At 41.9% G+C, this 25,732-nt stretch overlaps 1 protein-coding gene across 5 annotated transcripts in view; it reads right to left on the bottom strand.

Moving 5' to 3' along the window:
• ALDH1L2 (aldehyde dehydrogenase 1 family member L2) overlaps positions 1–23,428 on the bottom strand; it is a 69,469-nt gene extending 46,041 nt beyond the window's left edge. The window contains exons 1-5 of one of the 5 annotated variants that reach the window (XM_034934376.3): positions 17,952–23,139; positions 7,437–7,581; positions 4,176–4,410; positions 2,325–2,490; positions 178–279 (exon numbers count right to left, since the gene is read on the bottom strand). In XM_034934376.3, the coding sequence (XP_034790267.1) occupies positions 178–279; positions 2,325–2,490; positions 4,176–4,410; positions 7,437–7,581; positions 17,952–17,999 (696 nt within the window). In that variant the 5' untranslated portion in view covers positions 18,000–23,139. Of the gene's footprint in view, positions 1–177; positions 280–2,324; positions 2,491–3,800; positions 4,411–7,436; positions 7,582–7,908 lie in introns of those variants that run through there. The other 4 variants (XM_063593615.1, XM_063593614.1, XM_063593616.1 and 1 more) reach the window with 4 other exon arrangements.
• Positions 23,429–25,732: the final 2,304 nt, after the last annotated feature.

Below are 25,732 nucleotides of genomic sequence, written 5' to 3' on the forward strand. Positions count from 1 at the left end.
CTTTATTTTCTTTAGGGGACTCCCCTCTCCTGCGTATGTCTGGCTACCTGTCTACTCTAACAGGTAGGGCTAGGGCAAGCTGGCTTACCTTTTGGCAAGAACATAGTATGTGGGGAACTGCTGAAGGGTAGAGGGCCATGAACTCTGAGACGTGTTATTGAGTTGATATATAAATACCTCAGCATTTTCCTTTTTCTGGATACCTTCATATGTTGCCCCTTCTTCTGGCTGGGGTATACGAGGAGCTTTTCCATCAGCTATGAGTTGGACAGCTTCTACCTAAGGCCAAAGACATCACCTGTGTTACAGCCCAATGATCAACAATGGCATGGTCTATTTGACTAAAGTTTCTGCATAACGGAATTACTACCTATAAACCTGTTCAGAGAGTCAAGAGTATGATGATAACTACCATTTCTTCAGGTCCATCCTGACAAGCAGTGTGGTAGCTACTTTATGTAAAATATCCCTTGAAAACATAACACAAATCCTGCAAGGTGTATATTGTTATTCCTGTTTTACACCTGAGGAAACTGACAGAAAAAGAGCTAAGCAAGGCCGCGGTGGCACACGCCTGTAATCCCAGCACTTTGGGAGGCCAAGGCAGGCGGATCACGAAGTCAGGAGATCGAGGCCACGGTGAAACCCCGTCTCTACTAAAAATACAAAAAATTAGCCGGGCGTGGTGGCAGGCGCCTGTAGTCCCAGCTACTCAGGAGGCTGAGGCAGGAGAATGGCGTGAACCCGGGAGGCAGAGCTTGCAGTGAGCCGAGATCACACCACTGCACTCCAGCCTGGGCGACAGAGCAAGACTCTGTCTCAAAAAAAAAAAGAAAGAAAGAAAAGAAAAGGAAAAAGAGCTAAGCAATTGGCTGAAGATCACAGAGAGAGCTTGTAGGTGTCAGAAACAGGATTTGTATCCAGGTCTATCTATTGCCAATCGAAGTCTGCACTCTCAAAAATGACTCCCTTGTTTAAAGAAACTGCCACCTCCCTTAGTGATTCACTGGAAATGATAGGAATATAATGATAAAATAAGTCTTTGTGAGTTATTTTACTCATCATGATGATTCTAAAAAATGATACCTTATTGTATTTAATGAATTCAACTTGCTTTCTAGTTTAGGAGACCTGGAATAAAAAAAGTTAAAATCTATCCATGAGCTTGATTGCCTTTGGGAGGTGTCCTGCATTTTCTTCTCTGTCATATTTATGTTTGCCTTGAGTCGAGAGCCTCCCATTTTCACTGCGAGGCCCACGTGAGTTCAAGTTCTCAGATTTCTCTCTAAGGACTCACAGCTGCTGACCAACCCACCCAAGAGCACACGGAGGGAGCCACAGGGGAACAGAGCCAAGTTTACAGCTCATTCCACCCACCTCCACCTAGGCTATAACTAGGTCTAGAATCTGGGCTTCAGCAAATATCACTGAACACACAAAATGCTATGTTGACTGTAATGATCATTTTATGAGCACCTACCATGGGCCAGATGCTTTGCACAAATAGTGTCACTTAATTTCCACAACTACCCTACAAGTCAGGTGGTATTATCCATGCTGTATAGATGAAGAAACCAAAGCTACAGAGGCTAAGCGACTTGCCTGTGGTCATGCAACAAAGAAGAGGTAGAATGGAAACTTGAGCTTAGGTCTTTCTGACATCGAAGCCCTACTCTCTTAATCATTGAATGATACAAGCAAAGCACTGCTTTCCTCTCTCCTAAATCAATGGCTACTACTGTATATAATCTTGCTACTTCTTTCATACTAGCTCTGAAAAAAAATTAAATGACATCAAAATTATCAGCTGGAGCTTTCACTATTTGTGTAGGCTAATATTGCAATATTTTTATTTGATGGTATACATGTTTTGGGATTTTTTTTTTTTACCCCAGAATACCTCTGGATAAATACAGCAACACCAAATTTCACCCTGTTACAGAGGCTAATTTAAAGTACTTTTAAATTTCCATAACAAATTACGTAGCAAAATTTCTTAAGATTCAATCTACTTCTTTACAATTAATCATTATAGGCAGGGTTGAAGATTCAAGTATTTGGCAGAAGAATGGAGCAGTTTAAATGCTACTGCATCCATTGGATCACTGCTCTCAGAAAAATAAGTCAGTTTCATAGACTAAGAAATTGAAAAATTCAGATTTCCATCCTAAATATACCATCCCATTAGTTAAAAAAAAAATCTAATTTTGTTTTTAAACTTTATATTTTTGGTGAAAATTCATATGGATAATTTCTTCATAAAAGAAAAAATATTTTCAAAACTTTAAAGGTTTACTAAATTCTGGGTGGCAAAATATACTAACCATGGCCTTGATTCCTTCAGGAAAAAGAAACCGATTATAAAGTGCATCCACTGTATCATTGGGTTCAACATCACATGATCTCTGAAGAAGGATGGGTCCTGTATCCAAGCCATCATCAGCCCAGAAAACAGAAAACCCAGCTTTCTTATCTCCCATAATTAGAGTCCTGTGAAAAGAAGAATTTCAATTTAAAATGTTGGTTAACTGTATCATAAAGTGATGAATTAGTGATATTAAAGTATAAGATAGTTATAATGGAAAAGTAGACAATGAATGAAGCTACCATGAGAAATTAACAGTAGAACTGGGAGATGTCAGGGCTCATAAAAAGCAGTGCCTAATGGTACTGCTATTTTATATAATACATCCTCATATCTTGTCTTTCTTGTTAATGTACAGTAATGACTTGCAGTGAATTCAAAAAGGCATTAGAGTCTATCGTTACTACCACTCATTGACTCCCAGGGATCAGTTTTCTACTTCAAGATCAAGTAATTTGCCCACCTGGGTCCAATTCCTACATCGTATTTGACCCTGTATTAGGTGGAATAAGAACAGAAGATAAAATAGGATACTCTGTGAAGGACAGAATGTGAAGCTAATGTGAAGGACAGAGCTGATTATTAATTCAAGCTAATACAGAGGGAGTATGATGGTAGGTCAGCCATGTAATAATGTAAATATTTTTTACTTTTGAGCTACAAATCAAGACCTAAATCAATCCATCAATCACTAACTCTTCAGAAATACTAAGAAATTGACTGGCATTGCTATCAAGATCCTTGAAAATATTCATGTGCTTTGATCCAATGATTCTGCATGTGGAAACAGTGTAAATTGAGAAAAAGTACAAGTCTAAGTGCAAATATGTCTACTAAATAATAGTGTGTTATTTATAAGAGCCAAAAAGAAATCAATCCATGTCATCAAAGTTTAAATACAATTAATATTTTTCATCACATTTAAACCAAGTGTAGGCTTCCAGCTTATTCCAATGACTTGACACTGAGGAATATTAGGAAAATGTGCAGGTAAAGGAGAGAAGGCAGAAAGGGTAGGAAGGCCCACCTCAACCCACAGTATTGTGTCCCTATGGTATTAGGTGCCTACAATGTACCAGCCACTGTTTCTGACACTGGAAAACAGCAATACAAATGTTGTGCAAAGTCCCTTTCCTTAAGAAGCTTAGAGTTGAATGGGGAAGATGGACAGTGAAGATGATCATTTCATCATTTCAAGTAATTACTTGATGATTATTTCAAGTAATTCAGCATTTCCTGAAATGTACTTGAGATGCTCTATGCAAAAAAAAAGTTCTGTGGTCAAATAAGTTTGGGAACATTGTGTATTCAGACTCCCTCTAGGGGATTATGATACTGACATTAAAGCCCGTATTAATAGCTCAAATGAATCCTGCAATTAAAATTCCGGCATAAACCAAACTTACTGACCATAAAACCTTTGTTTGCTCAATACCTAGTAACAGTCAATGGAGCTAGTACTCCATAGGCTATTCTTGGTAAATGCTGTCCTGGTTCACGCTGTATGTCTAGATCTCAGGGGAGTTCATGCAACAGTAGTAACCAATCAGGACCTCACAACTGTTCAAGCATGCCTAGTTTCTTGTCTTGATCACCTAGGTAAAAAACAGAAAGAATATAGGCAATTGAAATACACTCACCCTCTCTGTAATTAAAAAAGTCTCACTGGATGTTCTGGCACAATCCTGAAATCTCAGCTACTTGGGAGGCTGAGGCAGAAGGATCATTTGAGGCCAGGAGTTTGAACCCAGACTGGGCAACATAGCAAGACCTCATCTCAAAAAAAAAAAGTAAAAAGAAAAAATCTCACCAATTGATAGCAGAGGCTCCTCTGTGCCTGGGCAGGATGGATGGGTGATAAATGATAGAGCCATGCTTTGGACTATCAATTATATCCATGGGAATGAACTGAGTGCAGAAAGGGAGCACATTTAGCTCTGCACCCACGGATCTGTAGGCTTCTGCCACTTCTTTGATGGTCTTGCCCTTGACCCTCCATTTAGGAAGCTTGAACACAGGGGTCCCATCTTTCTCTGCAGCCAAAGCTGAGCATAAAAAAGAAGATTTTTTTTTTTAGAAGTTAGCCATAATTTTACATCACTATGAATTCATATGTTGTAATTTTACAGTTTCATGAAATATTTACAAATAAAACATGGTGAAGAACAAATTAGATTGTGACTAGAATTTCACCTGTTGTAATTGGATCACACTAAGGTGATACATATCTATATACTTAAGGCATAATAAATTAGAACTGAAAAGTTTTTGGCTAGATGATATTTTAAGATTTTAATGAAAGCTTTTTCTTTTTTAGATCAAAAATGGTACCTTTATTACTGATACAACATTTTAAGAACATAGCTTTAGATTTGGAGGCATGTGCCAATACTTCACCCACCAATTTAACATACTCACCTCTGGCACAGCTAGAAAGCCATGAATCTCTTCCCTCCCTATACTGAACACATCGTAGACCAGAACACATTCTCCCTGCCAAACAGGCAGATCCCAAAAGATGAAGAGCATAAGTGCTGAGCTGAGCTTTTCTACTTCCTTCTCCCAAATTCACCAAACAAATAAATTAACAAAGGTGAGAGGCCAAGGAGAATACATGCTCAGCTCCTGCTAAGGGCTTGGCCTCACTAAGCAGACCAGGGTCTCCTTCCTGAGAAGAGCGCTGTCCCCTCCCAAACAAATGGCTCCATCCTAATGCCATATGAAAATGGAATGGCCCACCAAAGTGCAAACAGCACAAGCCTGTTTTTTTCATAATGAAATGTCATTTTTACTGTGTGCCTTATATCTTAAGTATTTATATATATATTTAAGTATACAGTTTTATATATAAGTAGTATATGTATATAATTTTTTTTTTTTTTTTTTTGAGACGGAGTCTCGCTCTTTCGCCCAGGCCGGACTGCAGTGGTGCTATCTCAGCTCACTGCAAGCCCCGCCTCCCGGGTTCACGCCATTCTCCAGCCTCAGCCTCCCGAGTAGTATATATTTAAAAAATCGGTCAGGCACAGTGGCTCACACCTGTAATCCCAGCACTTTGAGAGACCAAGGCAGGAGGACTGCTTAAACTCAGGAGTTTGAGACCAGCGTGGACAACATAATGAGACCTCCATCTCTACCAAAAAAACAAAAATTATTTTTAAATTAGCTGGATGTGGTGGCACATACCTATAATCCTAGCTACTTAGGAGGATCACTTGAGCCCAGGTGTTCCAGGTTGCAGTAAGCTGTTATTGTGCCACTACGCTCCAGCCTGGGCAACGAAGTGAGACCCTTTCTCTAAAAAAATTTGTTTAAGTGTATAAAATATATATACATACTATTATTAATATATAATGGTATATATTAATAAATTATAGAAATTATGATATATATTAATATCCTATATGATATATACATTTTATAATATATTATTATATATTACTTGTATAATATAATAGTATATATATTTAATATATAATAGCATATATGTTAATTTTAGGCAATTTCCAGAAGTCTTAACTAAAGCTTTCTATCTGCATTTTTGTGTCCCTTTCCTTCTTCCTAGATCTGAACAACAAAATTCATTGACTTAGGATGAGATGATGCCTCCACCATGAAACCTAAATTCTGAAGCCTGAGGAAGTCCTGAAGGACCCCAGCCATCACGATTAGCCCCTGATCAATCCGTTTGGAAGAATATGAGAGACCAGCACAATAGTGTTCACAAAATGTGAGCGTTCATAAGATGTTCAAAAAACTTAACTCACATGTCAGATGACAGGAAAGTGGATAAATGGTGGTTTAAAAAAATGTGATCATGAGAGAAAATTGTGAAAGATCATATGGCAAAGAAAAATGGGGTGGAGGAAACTTAGAAGTCTTCATTGTAAAAAAATGTACTCCAGGCAGGGCGTGGTGGCTCATGCCTGTAATCCCAGCACTTTGGGAGGCCAAGGTGGGCGGATCACCTGAGAGCAGGAGTTCAAGACCAGCCTGGCCAACATGGTGAAACCATGTCTCTACTAAAAATACAAAAATTAGCCGAGTATGATGGTGGGTGCCCGTAATCCCAGCTACTCGGGAGGCTGAAGCAGGAGAATTGCTTGAACCCGGGAGGTGGAGGTTGCAGTGAGCCGAGGTTGTGCCACTGCACTCCAGCCTGGGCAACAGAGTTAGACTCTGTCTCAAAAAAGAAAAAAGTACTCTGCTGAGACAGGCTGAGACATCCAGGTGTTGGGCTTCCGTTTCAGTTTTTGGCTGCCCCAGAGCTATCTTTGACTGTCCTCGTTGACTATTCTAACAAGAATACTCAACTACTGTCATTAATGCTTCCTTATCATGAACCAGGCATAGTGTGAGCACTTTGTGTACATTAATCTAATTTAATCCTCATAGCAGCCACGTGAGGTAGCTACCGCTGAACTGAGGCTTAGTAAGATTAAGTAACTTGCCCAAGGTCATACAGCTAGTAAGTGGCAGAATCAGAATTCACTCCTTGATTCCAGAACATATGCTGTTACCCACATGCTGTACCCACTTCCTCATATAGTTACTCTATAAGTGAGGTTGGTAGTTTTTCTGAGTTATGCCATGAGCCCAAATGGCCATGACAAATGGAAAGGGGGTCCTGACCCTGGGACCAGGCACCAAGGAAGAGTTCATTTCCCAGGATTCATTCTGAAAGGAGGTCTAAAAGTCATATGCTTGCAATCCTTCTGAAGTCCACGTATACGGCAGAGACTGCTAGTTGTCCCCCTTCATCCTTTAGCAATGGATTCCCTAGTTTAGCTGAACGCATAGCCACCCCAAATGAAATCTGTATTTCTCAGTCACTCTTGCAAATAGATTTGGCCTGTGACTAAGTTCTGGCCAATGGGATACAAGTGGGAGTAATACGGATTATGCCCTTAATAAAAAGCTTTTCCCTGATTCCCACTCTTTTCCTTCCTGCTTGCTGGAATGCCGCTGTGATAGTAGGGGCTGAGGCAGCTACCTTGGACCATGAGATGGAAGTCCCAGCATTGGTAAGGACCTGAGAATTCTTGACCCAGTCATCCCAAGATGCACTCACCCAGAGGGTCAGCTTTTCCATCCTTGTCTGGAACTGTGAACACCCCTACTACTCGGTGGCCCTCTTTGCGGAGGTGGCTATAGACTTCTTGTCCAAAGAGGCTCTGGCCAATTAGTGCCAACTTCAGCTTGTTTTTGAAATAAACCTGTGAAACAATTCAATGACGAAGACATAAGCATGGATAGAAGACACTGGATGAGGGTGAGGGTTAAAAAAGATAGCTATTGGGTACGATGTTCACTCTTTGGGAATCAGGTACACCAAAAGCCCAGACTTCACCACTACTCAATATATGCATGTAAGAAACCTACCCTTGGCCGGGCATGGTGGCTCACACTTATAATCCCAGCACTTTGGGAGGCCGAGGTGGGCGGATCACCTGAGGTCAGGAGTTTGAAACCAGCCTAGCCAACATGGTGAAACCCTGTCTCTACTAAAAATACAAAAATTAGCCAGACGTGCTGGCACACACCTGTAATCCCAGCTACTCAGGAGGCTGAGGCAGGAGAATCTCTTGAACCCGGGAGGCAGAGGTTGCAGTGAGCCGAGATCACACCACAGCACTCCAGTCTGAGTGACAGAGCAAGACTCTGTCTCAAAAAAAAAAAAGAAAAAGAAAAGAAAAAGAAAGAAAGAAAGAGGGTAATCAGAGGGTCATGACTTCCTATGAGCTTCCTCTCTTGGCAATGCCTCCGCAGAACTCTCTCTACCTTACATTCTTCCATGTTAGCATGTGGCTCCACGGGGATCTGAACTTAGGATGTTTATCCCCCTCCAATCTAAATGGGATTCGCTAATGTTCTGGCAAGTAATTCTAAATTAGTAACTGAGAAACTCTGTTTTTGAAGAAATTTAATTTTCCCTTATTTCCCACTTTATTAGAGGCATACATAGCATCCTGTTTTTAGGAATGAACTTAAAAGGATACCAGATCACAACTTCCCTGTAATTGAGCAGATAATAAAACAAAGTTTTAACTAATTTAACTAATTAAAAAACATCCTAGGGTCAGCCAAACTTTCTATCCCCAAAGAACCTAAGTAAGCTTCAACAAATACTTGCAAACAAACAGATTAACTCTGTAACAACAGCAAATTCACCTGCAGATAATGCATGGCTGACCATTTAATTTCCTCTTCTCAAAAAAATCAAATGTCCTATATGCTATCTTCAAATCCTATAACTAATGCTGTTGCTTGAAATAGAATCTACATGTTTGCCACCTTACAAAAATTTTGGCTTTACCACTTACCATTACCAATGCCAGATATTCAAGACATCTAAAATACTACTTTTCAAACACACAAGAGCCAAGAGACTGAGATGACTCAAATGTAATGTGCCGCTCGGCTGTCGTCTGGTTATTTGGAGTTCAATTCCAGATTCAGTCCTCTCTGAGAAAGACAGTATTTAAAGAAGCCATGTTGGCCGGGCGCGGTGGCTCACGCCTGTAATCCCAGCACTTTGGGAGGCTGAGGCGGGTGAATCACCTGAGGTCGGGAGTTCAAGACCAGCCTGACCAACATGGAGAAACCCTGTCTCTACTAAAAATACAAAAATTAGCCGGGTATGGTGGCAGGCATCTGTAATCCCAGCTACTCGGGAGGCTGAGGTAGGAAAATTGCTTGAACCCGGGAGATAGAGGTTGCAGTGAGCTGAGATCGCACCATTGCACTCCAGCCTGGGCAACAAGAGTGAAACTCTGTCCACACCCCCCCGCAAAAAAAGAAACCATGTCAGTATCTTTGGAAACACTACATTCATTGAAACACTTTCTGAGCTTTACACTGAAGCTGAAGCTATAAAGGTGAGTTTCTAACACTGAGAAGTTTTCAGATTTCATGACTATAAATATGTCTATAATGAGTTAGCAAGATTCCAGAAAATTGGACTGATATATTTTATTTATTTATTTTGAGACAGGGTTTCACTCCATGGTCACCCAGGCTGGAGTGAAGTGGTGCAATCTCGGCTCACTGCAGCCTCCGCCTCCCGGGTTCAAGTGAATCTTGTGCTTCAACCTCCCTAGTAGCTGGGATTACAGGCACACACCACCATGCCCAGCTAATTTTTGTATTTTTAGTAGAGACAGGGTTTCACCATGTTGGCCAGGCTGGTCTCAAACTCCTGACCTCAGGTGATCTACCTGCCTTGGCCTCCCAAAGTGCCAGGATTACAGGCTATTTTACTTCAGTCTTATTTCTCCAGGTGTGGTGCCTGCCTGTATTGGCAGAAGTAACTGGGAGAACATGTTTAAAATATGGATTCCTGGGCCCTACTTCAGATCTACTGACTCAGAATCTTAAGCCCAGGAAGCTGCATTTTAACAAACTCTTCAGTGACTCAGAAGTACATGGAAGTCTGAGAATCTCTGCTCTGTGGAGAGTGGTATGTCTGCCCACAAGAACAAGATTCTGCCCTGGGGAGTTTCGGTCAGGAAGAAATGGTGGAAATAAGAGCAAACATTTTAATGAGACCCTAGTTTGGGCCAAGTATTTCACATTATTATCTCATTTGATTGCACAATGACTCCTGGAGACAGGCATTATTAACCCACTTTAGGGATAAAGAAATTAAAGCACAGAGAGGTTAAGTAGCCAGGAGTCAAATAGCTGCTAAGAGGCAGCCCTGAGATTCCAACTCTGTTTATTATCCTAGTGCCTATTGTTTTTTCATACACCAGCTATGCAGTCTTGAACTGGGCTTTATTTTCCATCATCAATTAAAATCAGAATAGTAATAGTACCTATCTCATAAGGTTGTTATAAGGATTCAATGGGATAAAGTGTGTAATGCATTAGCACAGTGCATGGCAATAGTAAATGCTCAGTAAATGTTACCTATTATTATTATCATACCATAAGCAATACCTAGGTACCTACAAATAATGATAATAGATATCTGCTATTGGAAATATACCATGAGCCAAACACTATGTTGAGCCCTTTTCATTAATTCAAAAAGTATTTATCAAATGCTTATTATACATCTTTAATCCCCCCAGTGACCCATTTTGCAAATGAGAAAACAAAGGGGTCAGAAAAGTTAAGTAACCTGCCCAAGGGCAGAGCTAATAAGGGTCCAGGGCAGGATTCAAACCTGGATCTATCTTACTTTAGCAGATGTGTTTCTAAGGCTTTCCTATGCTGGAAGTTCCCCTCCTACTTTAGAAAAAGAAAAACATAGCAACAGTTTGACAGGTCAATTGGGAATAGTTCCATCAGCCTGTTTAAGGAAATGCCACGGTGGAAGTGACGTGGGAGACAGCACCATTCTTTAACCGGCTCTCACTATAGGTGTCTGTCGCATTAGTGAGAAAGGGCATAAAATGACACATAGTCATTTCCAAATCTGGATGATAAGTTCTATAATCTAATCTTGTTTCTTTTTTCTTTTCTTTTTTTTTTTTTGAGACAGAGTCTCACTGTGTCGCCTAGGCTTGAGTGCAATGGCGCCATCTCGGCTCACTGCAACCTCCACCTTCCGGGTTCAAGCAATTCTCCTGCCTCAGCCTCCCAAGTAACTGGGATTACAGGCGCACGCCGTCATGCCCAGCTAATTTTTTTTTTTTTTTTTTTTGTATTTTAGTAGAGATGGGGTTTCATCGTGTTGCCCAGGCTGGTCTCAAATTCCCGAGCTCAGGCACTCCACCCGCCTTGTCATCCCAAAGTGCTAGGATTACAGGCGTGAGCCACCACGCCCGACCTTGTTTCTTTAGAGAGAACATTCTTCACTAGAGGAGACTTTTGCAGGGAACAGAGCCTTTGCTTTCCAAATTGTCAAATAATGCATTCCCAGGCTGTCCACCCTCTGGTGGAATTCTTCAGGAAGCAAGTTAATACAGACCCTGACTATGCTCCAAGAATTAAAAAAAAAAAAAGGTACACATAGCTTTCCAAAGAAAACTTCAAGGCACAGTGCGAAGAGTCTGCCCTGATCTGAAGCTCTTTGGCCAGATGCTAATAGAACCATCTGGGCAGGGTGTAAAGTAAGGCCAAAGCTATCCAAGTAAGAATTGGCAGTTTCACACAGAGGACCTTCACACAAAAGAATAAAACAAAGTACATTTTCCTGAGACCCGGAGGTGCCTAACACTTCATGGAGCATCCGGCACACAGTGCCCCAGACTGTGCCTGACTCTGTGCAAGACTCATCCAACAAGCAGGTTTTCAGGCTTTGCCACACTCTGGGCGTAGTGCATGGTAGAGGTGGCACATTACTGGCCTGGCAGGGGTGTTTTATTTGGCCCACAAAGCATTTTTAAGAGGACTCTGTTAAGATTTTTAGGAGGTTTCACCTCAGAAGGCACAATTTCTAACTTGTCTTTAAAACTCAGGAGGTTTGGCTGGGTGCCGATCACCTGAGGTCAGGAGTTCAAGACCAGCCTGGCCAACATGGTGAAATCCCATCTTTATGAAAAGTACAAAAAAATTAGCTGGGCGTAGTGGCACGTGCCTGTATTCCCAGCTACTCAGGAGGCTGAGGCAGGAGGATCGCTTGAACCTGGGAGGCAGAAGTTGCTGTGAGCTGAGATCGCGCCATTGCACTCCAACCTGGGCGACAGAGCAAGACTCTGTCTCAAAAAACAAAAATCAAAAAAACTCAGGAGGTTTGTCAACCCTGGTCTATGGTGCCATATAGCAACAGTCAGCTAGCGCTGAGCAGTGGTGGCCCCTTTACCCTAGACATGGTCTTGCCCTCTATCCAGCTCAAATCTCTCATTTGCTTTACCTGTTTGGCCTCTGTGGGAATTTCTCTTTGCGACCCTTACACTAAAGATAAAAAGAAGCAGTCCCTGTACTCGGGAATCCACCAACTAGTAGGGAGGGCACACAAGCTAAGACATAGTAACAGTGCTAGAATAAGAGAGCACAGTTTGGTTAAGAGAGGAGAAGACTTCTCCAGAAGGGAGTTACTTAGCTGAATCTTAGAGAATCCATCTTGGGAGTTGGCAGAGAAAAGGGAGAAGCTTGGGAAGTTCCAGGCAGAGGGTGCAGTATTTACAAAGAAACAAATGCATGTGCACAGCGTGTCCAATACTGGGAGTTAGGGAGTGGTGACAAGTGACACCGTAGCAAGAGACATTATGGAGCGCTTTGTGTCAAATAATTTGGACCTTATTGTGAAGACAATGAGATTCACTGAGCCACTTTAAGCAGGAGAGTTAATTGAAACCAGGAGAGTCTAGTTTCTATGCTAATAGACTGCTTAGGTAACTCTGGAGGCATGAACTAGCTCCGGGTAGACACATCTCTTGTGTTGAGAATGGACCAGAGCGTGAAAATCAAAGCTGACCTAGCAATCCACCTTTAGCATAGTCACAGGATATAGTTTGGAATAGTGTAAAAGCTCTTGCAACCAATTGTAACAAACTCTCATACTAACAGAAGCAACAAGTACACTTTACATAGAGGTAGATCTGCAAGATTCAGGATACCATCCTAAATGGCAAGCTTGTGCAACTTGATTTTCCTATTGCCTCATTATATAAAGAAGATATCAGCGAGGGCTTTCTTGGATGTCTGGCCAACTTTTGTTTTTTCATCATAAAAAGGATAAAATATTTTAAAAGGAGGGATGTCAATACAGGGGCCTATGAGCAGGTGATGCCAGAGGGGGATGCCCAGGACTCAGAGGCTGGAGAGAGCTCCTGGGCCGAGGCTGGTGACCACAGAACACTTCAAAGACTTTGAGTAAAGGGAGAGACAGTCCAAAGGGCTCGAGTCCAGAAACGGACTCCAGTACTAGAGAGGCAGGATTTCCGTGCACAGAATTTACTATAATATTTCAATTGTATAAAATTTTTAAAATTAATTCTTAATTATACATATTACATATACACACAAGCTCCTTATGAAAAAAAAAAGATCACAGATAAGACTACAGTCCCTTTTGACCATCACTCCCAATCTGCATCCCCTTCTCACTCCCCAGAGGAAACTACTATTGTAGTTTGGTGTGAATTCTACAGACCTTTCCTAGGCATTTAAAAACATGGAAATATATACAAAAAGTATTGTTTTGTATTTCCAAAAATAATTCAAATGAAATAATATTATGTGTAATGTTCCACAACTTTCCTTGTTGGTACATATAATTCATTCTTTGAAATTGTTGCACAGTATTCCTTAGTGTAGCTATATCTCAGTTTATTTGTTCATGTCCCTATTGAGAAACATTTTGGCTTTCAATATGTCATTATTACAAATACCATGGCAATGAATATCGTGGTACATGCTTCCTGTGCCCATGTAGAAGTATTTTTCTCAGATACCTACAAGTGAAACTGCAGGATCATTTTTAAACATAAATTTAATTTAAATATGTAGCATCAAATTGACCTCTAGAGTAGTGGATCAACTGTTTTCTCACCCCTGCTAAACACACAATATCGTCAAATTTATGATTTTTGCCACCCTGATGAGTGAAAAATGGTATCTTGTTCTAAGTTGCATTTGCCTAATTACTAGTTTGGTTGAGTGTATTTTCATATTTTATTGCTCATTTATATTTCATTTTTGGTATATCATTTTAGTTAGTGTATTATGTATTATTATTCTTTTCCTAAAAACATAGATTTAATAGTCTGTCCCACTAATCTATGAACTCCTTGAAAATGGGACTATTTCTTTCTTGTTTATTGTTTTATCTTTTGGGTTATGAGAGTCTGAAAAAGTTAGTTCACTTCTGGGTCTCAGTTTTCTTATCAGCAAAATGGTCATAATAATCTAGGTTGAGAATCCCTTATCCAAAATGCTTGGAACCAGAAGTGTTTCAGATTTCGGATATTTTCAGACTTTGGAATGTTTGCATTATACTTACCATTTGAACATCCCAAATCTGAAAATCTGAAATCCAAAATGCTGTAATGATCATTACCTTTGAGTGTCATGTCAGTGCTCAAAAATGTTCAGATTTTAAAGCATTTCAGATTTCAAATGTTCAGATTTGGGATGCTTAACCTAGTACCTACTTCACTGAGATATCATGAGGATTAAAGGAGTACACAGTCGCCCTCTGTATTTGTGGGTTCTGTATCTGTAGATTCAACCAACCATGAATCGAAAACATTTGGAAAAAATTGCATCTGTACTAGACATGTATAATGTTTCTTGTCATTATTCCATAAACAATACAGTGGGACAATTATTTACATAGCATCTACTTTGTATTCATTATTATAAGTTATCTACGGATGATTTAAAGTATACAGGAGAATACGCACAGGTTATATACAAATATTACCCGTTTTATATAAGGGACTTGAACATCTTCAGATTTTGATATCCACGGGAGGTCCTGAAACCAATCCCCTATGAATACAAGGGACAACAAGGGACAATTGTATATGTAAAGCATTTATTAATGCATCTATTAATATTATATCCTCAGGATTTAGAGTCCTCAGTGTATAACAGACAATTAAATACAGTTTAAAGTTGAATTTGGAGATCCTATGAACAGATAAGACACCAGAGCAGAGGTCGGGCAATGATGAAACAAGAACCTGGTTCCTAGAACTGAGAAATAAAGCAGGTACTTGGTTCCAAAGAGCAAGGAAGGGTCCCACCTCTTTGGACTGGATCATAAAGTAACCTCAAGTTACCTGGAGCCAGGCTATAAACCCAGAGCTACCAGACAGACCTGACCCAGACACTGGCAGAGAAAGCTAAACAAAGGAATGTCAAATGAATAGAGGGCTAAATAACTCCTACCACAGGGAGAAGAAGCAGTGAGCCAGGCAGGATATCAGAGGTGGGCAATAATATCTAATTGACAAAGGGTTTTAAAGCAAACCATTGTTTTAGTTAAAAAGATCCAGCCATCACTAAGCTGAAATCATTAAGTATTTCTAAGTCCTTTTATTTAAGACAGAGGATGGAAAAATGAATTCTATCAAGAAGTGTTATAAACTAATTTTCCCCTTGGATTTTGCTAGGTTCTGAAAGCTTTTTTATTCATCCTTCATTCTGCTTTAATACTAAACTTAAAAGCATTGTTTGATTTTTAAATTTTAAAGATAAAAGGATAATTAGGCCGGGCACAGTGGCTCATGCCTGTAATCCCAACACATTAGGAGGCCGAGGCAGGAGGATCACTTGAGGCCAGGAGTTCAAGACCAGCCTGGCCAACATGGCAAAACCTCGTCTCTACTAAAAATACAAAAATTAGCTGGGCATGGTGGTGCATGTCTGTAATCCCAGCTACTCAAAAGGCTGAGGCAGGAGAATTGCTTGAACCCCGGAGGCAGAGGTAGCAGTGAGCCAAGATTGTGCCACTGCATTCCAGCCTGGGCAACAAAGTGAGACTCTGTCTCAAAAAAATAAAAATTAAAAGATAATTTGCATGGGTAAAATGCACCCTTTTCAGTGTACCGTGCTGTGAGTTTTAACAAACACACAGTCACGTAACCACTACCACAATCAAGATGTAGAACAGTTCCATACCGCCCAAATTCCTTTATGCCTATTTATAATCAATCCTTCCTCCTATCTCCAGCTCCAGACATCACTGATCTTTTTTCTGTCCCTATAGTTTTACTCTTCCAAAATGTCAGATAAATGAAATCATAAAATATGTAGCATTATGAGTCTGATTCTTACACTTAGCATATATATTTGAGTTCCATCCATGTTGTATGCATCAGTAGTTCATTTCTTTTTCCCCCAACTGAGTAGAATTCCATTGTATGGATGGATATACCACAGCTTGTTTATCCTGTCACCAGCTGAGGACAATTTATTTCCAGTTTTTGGCAATTATGAATAAAACCTCTAGAAACATCAATAAACAGGTTTCTATGCGGGTGAATAAGGTTTCATTTCTTTTGAGTAAATACCTAGGAGTGTGATTCCGGGGTCATATGATAGGTTTATGTTTAACTACATATAAAACTGCCACACAGTTTTCCAAAGTGGCTGTACCATTTTATATTTCCACCAGCCATGTATCTGTTTGATTTTGAATAATTCTTATAAAACACAGTCCAGAACATTTTCTACAGGATAAAACATCCCACATTTTTCATTCATCACTCAGTAGCTTCCTTTCGACCATTGAGGAAACTGTCTTCTTCCCAGCCATGAGTATCACTGCTTTTCCATATGCACCCCTGCGTACAGTCAGACCCTGATCACGCCAGTTCTTCCCCACATCCATAGTTTTGTTTATGCCATTTGCCACCTGAGATGTTTACCTTTTATTACTGAAATCTTATGCAAACCGCACTATCAAAATCTTTTCATTCTGCAAGACTTCCTTCTGGTCTCCAAAAAAGACAAGTCAATGAAAGGTGTTGACAGAGGAGGCCAACAAAACAGGCTCAGGCATTGGGCACAGCCCGTTGCTTTCTGTGCTATCCATCTGGGATCCCATGTGCCACGTGGTGGGGGAAGCTAATGAGGGGTCCAGGAGAGCAGGCAAAAGTCCTAGCAGAGCAGGTCTTCCCCACCCCCACCCCTCGTTTTATAAAAGGTGACTATACCTCAAAGCAACTAGAACTGGTTGCAAAGAGTAAAACGAATTCTTATTATTTGGGGTTGTCTGGGATACAGAAAGCTTTTCCTTTGATGCAAGTTTGGGCCAGTTTTTGGTGCTACTCAAGACTTCTCTCTGCCTCCAAGTTTTTTACATCTGAATATATACATATGTACATATGGCTTTGGCATGGCCGAGAAAAAGAATCGATAAGCAAATTCTTTTATGTACTTCCTATAAAAGAGATACGATACATAAGACAGTTTTTATTTTTTTTCTCTCTCTCTCTCTCTTCCCTAAACAGTCCCGAGGCCCCCTGGGTGCTGAAGGCAGCACCACAGTGCAACGTGTCCTCTCTCGGTTCCATTTCTGGAGGAGCTGATGCAATTCCAAGGCGCGGGGCTGGGCCAGAGCTCGGTTCTTGTGCTACAGTAGAATAGTGTTCCAGCGTGGCTGCCTCTGCAGCGCCTGGCAATTCTAGAAATTTTGCCATCTGCAGCTCAGCTCAGGAATACTGAGCTTGCAGCCATCAGCTTTGAGTGCCATTATCTGAACCGGCCCTGCGTGCCAGTCTCGAGCGCTTACACCTCCCAGGCCGCCAACGAGGACCCTATTGACTTGATACTCCCCTCCTCCAGGAGACAGTCTCGGTCCCATATGGCTCCAGCTCTTGACCAGGGATCTCATGATTGAAGTGAAAAAGGAAAGGAAGCAGACTCTGTCCTCCTTACCAAGTGACTGTTTCCACCTTGCCATCCCAGCCAGACTTGACACGTCCAAAAACTGCATCCTCAGCCCCCTCCCGGCAGAAGACAATGGCTTGCGTGCCAGTTCCCATCCGGGACCCTCCCCAAGCCCTCCTCTGAGGTCTCTGTTTTTGTTTGTTTGTTTGTTTGTTTGTTTTAAACGCTGTCTTGGTGTTTAGCAAAGTCTAAGCATCGCTGTTCATCCCCAGCCCCACCGCCCCGGCCCTCCCGCCCCGGAGTCTGGAAACCAGGACAGGGTGACAGCCGGGACGCTCGCCCGGGCCGGACTCACCCGGCCAGTGGAGAAGCGCCGGAGCGCCTGGCTGCCCCGCCGCAGCATGCTGGAGAGGAGCGCTAGCACTGGCGACGCGGCGGCGCGGCAGGCAGGCGGGCGGCGCAGCCTGGGCGCGGCCTGGGCGCGGCCTGCAGTCTGGATGCCCCGGACTGCCTGGCTCGCGGCTCGCGGCTCTCGGCCTCTGCTAGTCCGCACCCCTCCCAAAGCCCACAGACCGCGGCCCGCCCCACCCTACCAGCTGCAAGGCCCCGCCCCCTAGCTGTCAAGACCCCGCCCCCAGCTGGAAGGCCCAGCCCCGCCAGCTGGCTGCGTTCGGACAGCCAACCTGGTGCGACCCGGCGGAGCGCGTGGGCGTCCTGGAGCCTGTGGGCCCTGACCCTGGTGCCAAGAGCGCGCCCAGTCCCAGGGACCGCGCCTCTCCGCTGCCTGGACTTTCCGCCAATTCCAGCCAAGGTCCAGGTGCTTTCTAACTGTGGGACCTCTACCAGTTACTCAGCCCCGCAGCAGTGTATACGGATCTACCTTATTAGTGGTCAATCTGACATCCCAAGTGCTGTCCATAGCACAGCCCGTAAAAGGCACGCCTGTAGACAGATACGTAGTGGGGGCGCCTTCGCTGTGGAGGGATCCTGATGCCTACCTCGTAGGACGGTAGGCCGGGCGCGGTGGCTCCCGCCTGTAATCCCAGCACTTTGGGAGGCCGAGGAGGGAAGATGGCCTGAGCTCAGGAGTTCGAGACCAGCCTGGCCACCATGGTGAAACCCCGTCTCTACTAAAAATAAAAAACAAAAAATAATAAAATAATTAGCCGGGCGTGATGTCGCATGCCTGCAGTCCCAGCTACTCGGGAGGCTGAAGCACGAGGATCACTTGAGCCGGGGAGGCGGAGGTTGCAGTGGAGCTGAGATCATGCCACTGCACTTCAGCCTGGGCAACAGAGCGAGACTCGGTCTTAAAAATAAATAAATAAATTGGTGCAAAAGTAATTGTGGTTTTTGCCACTGAAAATAATGGCAAACCCGCAATTACTTTTGCATCAACCTAATAGATACATGCCCTTCTCCCTCACCTCTCTGGAAAAAACGCTCAGACCTGCTTTAGCTGGACGTTTATCTCAAGCCAGACTTCTTAGCCCAGCATTCAGGGCCGTCTGCAATTTGCCATTTTCTCTTATTTCTCACTGCTCTTTTGCATATGTAATTCTGCTTGACTGCAGTTCTTGCCTATTCCTTCTTGGACAATGTTTCCCAGAAAAGCTTGTCATCTGTCACTTGTAATTATCTTGGCACGACCGTTTCTTTTCTGAAAGGTACCGCTTACATGCTGCCTCCTGGAGGCGCTTTTTTCTGATTCTTTTCTCTCTTAGTCTCCTTATTCCCCATAAATAATTGTTCACTCCTCTTAACAGGAAATAATCTTTGTCTATGCATCTGTTATGGCTGTCTCAGTCTGCTACTGGTATTTGTATACCTATTAACGTCTCTGTTGGAAGCTCCTTGCAAGCTAAGTCCATGTCTGATTAATCAGGATTTACAGTATCTAGCACTAACCAGAGCTTTAAAAAAATAATAACAAAATAAAAAATAACTTGTTAAAAAAAAACTTGTTGAAATGGATGAATGTGTTTAAGAGAGTAAGGAGACAAAAAAGAACCATCATTAAAACTTGGAGAATTGCGGTTGGGCGCGGTGGCTCACGCCTGTAATCCCAGCACTTTGGGAGGCCGAGGTGGGCGGATCACGAGGTCAGGAGATCAAGACCATCCTAGCTAACACGGTGAAACCCTGTCTCTACTAAAAATACAAAAAAATAGCCGGGCGTGTGGCAGGCGCCTGTAGTCCCAGCTACTTGGGAGGCTGAGGCAGGAGAATGGCGCCAACCCAGGAGGCAGAGCTTGCAGTGAGCCGAGATCGCGCCACTGCACTCCAGCCTGGGCGACAGAGGGAGACGCTGTCTCAAAAAAAAAAAAAAAAACAAACAAAAAAAACACAAAAAAACTTGGAGAATTGCAACAAACATCCAGGGTTTTGCTTTGAGCACTACATCTTGCCAATTCAACCCACTTTCCTGACTGCATTTTGTGACTTATTGCTTTTTTAAACTTCCAAATATTGATATTCACTTTATTTATTCTGATTTGTGTATACTAGAAGGGTGCATAAGGAGTGTTTTTTTTGTTTTTTGTTTGTTTGTTTGTTTGTTTTTGTTTTTGTTTTTTTACCTGAATGAGGTTCCATAGTTATATATTACTATTCCCAAGTTTAGGAAATGTAGAATTTATGTTCACTCAAATATAATGAAATATTCATTGTGTTTACTTTTTCCCTGGAAGAATCAAAAGTATAGTTTCCTTGATAACTGGAAATTAGATCAGATGCAATTACAGAGTTTGACAAAGAGACCAACCCCTGCCCATCTATTTCTATACCCAGCAAAAATACTCCTTAAAAATAGAGATAAAACAAAGCCATTTTTAGAAACAAAAACTTGAGAGAATTTGTCATCGGCAGACAGACAATAAAGGAAATATGAAAGAGTATCCTTCCAGCAGGAAAAAAAAATTTACCCACATGGAAACCTAGAAATGCAAGAAGCCCAACAAAAAAGGCAAAGACGTGAGCAAATTTAAAGTGAACATTGGACTGGGCGTGGTGGCTCACGCTTGTATTCCCAGCACTTTGGGAAGATGAGGTGGGCACAGTTCGAGACCAGCCTGGGCAACATGGTGAAACACTGTTTCTACAAAAAAATACAAAAATTATACAACAATTAGCCAGGCATGGTCACGTGCCTCTAGTCCCAGCTTCTCGGAAGGCTGAGTAAGGAGGATCGCTTGAGCTGGCAAATTGAGGTTTCAGTGAGCTGTGGTTGTGCCACTGCACTCCAGCTGGGTGACAGGGTGAGACCCTGTCTCAAGAAAAAAAAAGTGAACATTGACCACATGAACAATAATAAATTATTATAATTAATATAAAATATTATGTTTATATATGTATACATGAAAATACACAAATATCCAAACAACAATAGAAAATTGTTGGATAAGTTTGTAGGAAAGAAAATAATCCCAGATGGAAACTCACAGATGAAAGAATGAATAGTAATGTAAAGGATTAATATGAGGGCAAATTTAAGTTAATATTAATTGTATAGGACAATAATAATAATGTTTTATGGAGTTCAAATATATATATGCATGTGCATAGACTATTTAATTCACTTTGTGCCATTTTTGTAAATACAATCATTTGAATAACTTTTTGTAAGTGTCTGGATTAATTTCACACTTTAGAAAGTACATAGATGATGTGCCAAGTTGAAACCCAAGAATTCCCACACAAAACTCTGTATGAAAGTTAGAGTTCTATGTAAAGCTTGCATAGTAAGAGTGGCTATGGTCTTGGGTTTACAGAATACTAAATTGGAATCTTTTTTATTTTTTATTTTTTGGAATTGGTGTCCCTGGAATGCAGTGGTGGGATCACAGCTCACTGCAGCCTTGACCTTCCCTGGCTCAGGTGGTCCTTCTACATCAGCCTCCTGGGTAGCTGGAATTCCAGGCACACACCACCATGCTCGGCTAATTTTTTTTGTATTTTTTTGTAGAGAAGGGGTTTTGCCATGTTGCCCAGCCTGGTCTCGAATTTCTGGCCTCAAGTGATCTGCCCACCTCCACCTCCCAAAGTGCTAGTATTACAGGCGTGAGCCACTGCACTTGGCCCTAAATTGGAATCTACTCATTCTGCCATAGATAAATGTTTTGTTTAGTGACTAATATCTGTGACATTAGGGGCCTTGTGCAAATATAATACGTTGATCAAGGATCTGTTTTGTCCTAGACACAACGTTCACTCAGAATTTTATGAAATTGCAAGTCATATAATTTATAAACTTCTAAAAATGTGTGTAGAACATTTTTACTTCCACAGTCAACTTCAAGGATTTTAGAACAAAATTCTATGGGTTTCCATGCCCTCTTCTTGTTTGGTTGCTTTTTGACTGAAATTAACATGTAGCCATATTGACTATTTGGAAACATTGCTGTTTCTCTCTATATTTTTAAATTTTGCTCTGCTGAATACTCTGTTTTACCATATATAAGAGTGATGTGAGCTAGGCTAGTGACTCACGACTGTAATCCCAGTGACTTGGGAAGCTCAGGCAGGAGGATCGCTTGAGGCCAAGAGTTCAAGACCAGCCTGGGCAATGTAAGGAGACCCCCATCGCTAAAACAAAAACAACAACAACAACAACAACAATTAGCCAGGCATGGTGGCATGCACCTGTAGTCCGAGCTACTTGGGAGGCTGAAGTAGGAAGATCACTTGGGCCCAAGAGTTTGAGGGCACAGTGAGTTATGATTGCACCACTGCACTCCAGCTGAGTGACAGAGCAGAGACCCTGACTTAAAAAAAAAAAAAAAGAGATGTTTTCTTTATAAATTTCTCTCTCTCTCTGTCTCTGTCTCTCTCTCTCTCTCTCTCTTTGAGACAGGGTCTTGCTCTGTCATCCAGACTGGCATACAGTGGCACAAACAAGGCTCACTGTGGCCTCAATCTCATGGGCTCAAGTGATCCTTCTGCCTCAACCTCCTGAGTAGCTGGGACCACAGGTATGCACCATCACACGTAATTTTTTTTAAAAAATTTGAGGCTGGGTGCGGTGGCTCACTCCTGTAATCCCAGCACTTTGGAAGCCCGAGGTAGGAGGAACACCTGAGGTCACGAGTTTGAGACCAGCCTGACCAACATGGAGAAACCCCGTCTCTAGTAAAAATACAAAATTAGCCAGGTGTGGTGGTACATGCCTGTAATCCCATCTACTCAGAAGGCTGAGGCAGGAGAATCACTTGAACCCAGGAGACGGAAGTTGTGATGAGCCGAGACAGCGCAACTGCACTCCAGCAACAAGGTCTCACGATGTTGCCCAGGCTGGTCTTGAACTCCTGGGCTCAAACCATCCTCCCGCCTCAGCCTCTCAAAGTGTTGGGATTACAGCTGTGAGCCACTGAGTCTGGCCTAAATCTCACTTTTTTAAAGCACTCTTGACCTTGTATTAAACAATTGTTAATTAAAACAATTATTAATGCTTAATTATTGTTTAAGCAAAAATAATTTTATGATAAAAACAAACACTTGAGAGCACCAGCCCAGCAATGTGTAACAGGAAGAACTGAATTCTGGTAAACAATTTTAATGATGAATTAAGTGAATTAAACTTGATACAAATATATTATGTAATATAAATACTGTATGGAATTTGCCCCTGGTAAATAATTAGGTCTTTTACTTCTGTAATTGTCACTTTAATATTCATTTCCTTTTTTTCCTGTGGTTAATCTCATTAAATACATGAATTTTAATAAAGTTTTCTTGGGACAAATTTACAAGGATGCATCATAACAATGAGGATCAAGAGCCTAAAATAAACTTTTTAAAGTTTTTCCTCATCTTTCACTTGCAGAAAGCCTCCCACCTTTTGAACCAGGCATCCCTTTTGGATCTTGTTTGCATCAGTATAAGCACTACCCTGTGACCCAAAATTATAGTGGCAACCTTGAGCATATTCACTGACAGATCTTCAGCTGCGGGGTGAAAACTGATGGCTTCAGCTGCTGTGCTCCTTGCATCCAGCTCTGCATACACATTGAGTCTATGCTTCTCATGGGTGCTGCCAAGCAGTGACTGGGAGTGGCAGAAATGCTATGGTAGGTCATTTCGGGGAAGACGCAGATCACTTCTGACAGGGTGACTCCTCACTGGCCTGTTGAACTTTCTTTGACTTTCATAGCAGTCTAAACCTCTTCTTTAGCCTGCTTTCCTTCACAAAAGGTCAGACCTGCATTGTGGCCTGATAGTTCTCCCAACCTCCCCTCCCAGCCTCCTCACTTCCCCTCACCACTGTTTTCCACTAATAAATCCCTTGCATGTCTAATTTCATCTTGGCATTTTAGGAAACCCGTAATAATGTTATAGGAGTTATTAAGAAATTATTTTAGGCAGATAGAGAGGAAAAGGGGTCCTTGGAAAGTTTTTGTCTCTTTTAAAGCAGCTCCAGAAAAGGAAAGCCCCAGCTCTTAGAGCCAGGCCGGCAAACTTTGATATGCAAATGCAAGTCATTAGAAACTAGGTCCACCCAAACATGGCAATTCCCACCTTTGCCCTCTTGCCCTTGCCCCCACATGTGCCTGGCAACATGGCCGCCCCCACATATCCCCACGTGTGTAGAACATCATGGTGCCCTGTATTTGCATATTAAAAGGCTAGGGTGGGAGGACCAGTTTTTTTCCACAGGTTATGTGAGTGACATGCCTGCTCAAACCAATTCCCTGAGCCATATACAAATCAGGTACCACCTCCTCCAGCCTCCTCATATAAGCAGTTACATTTCCACGGCACTCAGGGTTTCCTCTGACAGCTTTGGAGCGCCCCCCTCCCTCTGCCTCTGTTCAGGGGAGCTTCTTCTTTCTTCTCCCTTCTTTCTTGCCTATTAAAGTCTCCATTCCTTAAAACTACTCCACGTGTGTCCGTGTCGTTTTATCCAATTCGGCATGAGACAAGAGCCCTGGTGTTCTTCACTCATCAGAGCCATATTAATAATATATATCATGAAAAACATCCACAAAACCGAAAGTTGGTTCTTTGAAAAGACTTATAAAATTGGTACACATTTGGTGAGATTAATAAAGAAAAAATAAAGAGAAATAACAAATATCAACAACAGAGAATTGGACAGTAGTACAGATCACATAGACATTATAAACATAAAAAGAGGCTGGGTGCAGTGGCTCACATCTGTAATCTCAGCACTTTGGGAAGCTGAGGTGGGAGGCTTTCCTGAAGCTAGGAGTTTGACACCAGCCTGGGCAACATAGAGAGACCTGGTATCTATTAATTTTTTTTTTTAATTAGCCAAGTGTCACGGCACACACCTGCAGTCATATCTACTTGGGAGGCTGAGGTGGGAGGATTGCTTGAGCCCAGAAGTTACAGTGAGCCATGATCATGCTGCTGCACTCTAGCCTGGGCAGCAAAGGGAGACCCTGTCATTAAAAAAAAAAAAAAAAAGCATAAGAGCCTTCTCTTTCAGCTATGACAAAGTCCTTTGCAGCAGATTAATACTCATATGAAGAACAACTAGTACATCTAGCTAAAATTTTTTGGCATATCTATTTGAAGGCATCAGAAAGCTGAAATGGCAGTCAAGACTCTATGTACCGATGTCCTAGAGGAAAAAGCAGCTAAGTTGAATCCAATATTTTGCATTCTGCTTTCCTCTTCAGCATTTACAAATGCTTGGTTTGGGGTGAGAAGCCAGGCATAAAGAAGATCCTAGAGACACCAGCAGTTTTCAGCAATCTAACGGGATGGAGAAGATAAAAACTGGAGTTTGAGCTGCCAGGAATTTAGGAGCCAAGATCTTGGAGATAAGAGATGTAGAAGTGTACTCAGTTCATGATACCTGTTTTTAGCTAGAAGTACTTGCTGATTCTAGAGGTGCATGGGATTAGAGGCTATTAAACCAAGCAGAAATGACCGAAAAGCACAGCAGAGTTTTCTGTACCATGAAATTGGAATTCAGCATCTGCCAAGAAGGAAGAAGTCCAGTAAACACCACAAGCTCTCAGCTGATACTCTTCAATGACATTACCCTAGGAAAGGGTGCAAACTAGAGATAGTACAACTATTGTAAGACTGCAGCCTAGCCTCACATGCTCTCAGCCCTGATTGGAATGAGCTGATCTGCCTGACTTTAGTTGCCTGCCAAAGAATAGGATC

Source organism: Pan paniscus, chromosome 10 (assembly GCF_029289425.2).
Source record: "Pan paniscus chromosome 10, NHGRI_mPanPan1-v2.0_pri, whole genome shotgun sequence".
Lineage (NCBI taxonomy): Eukaryota > Metazoa > Chordata > Mammalia > Primates > Hominidae > Pan > Pan paniscus.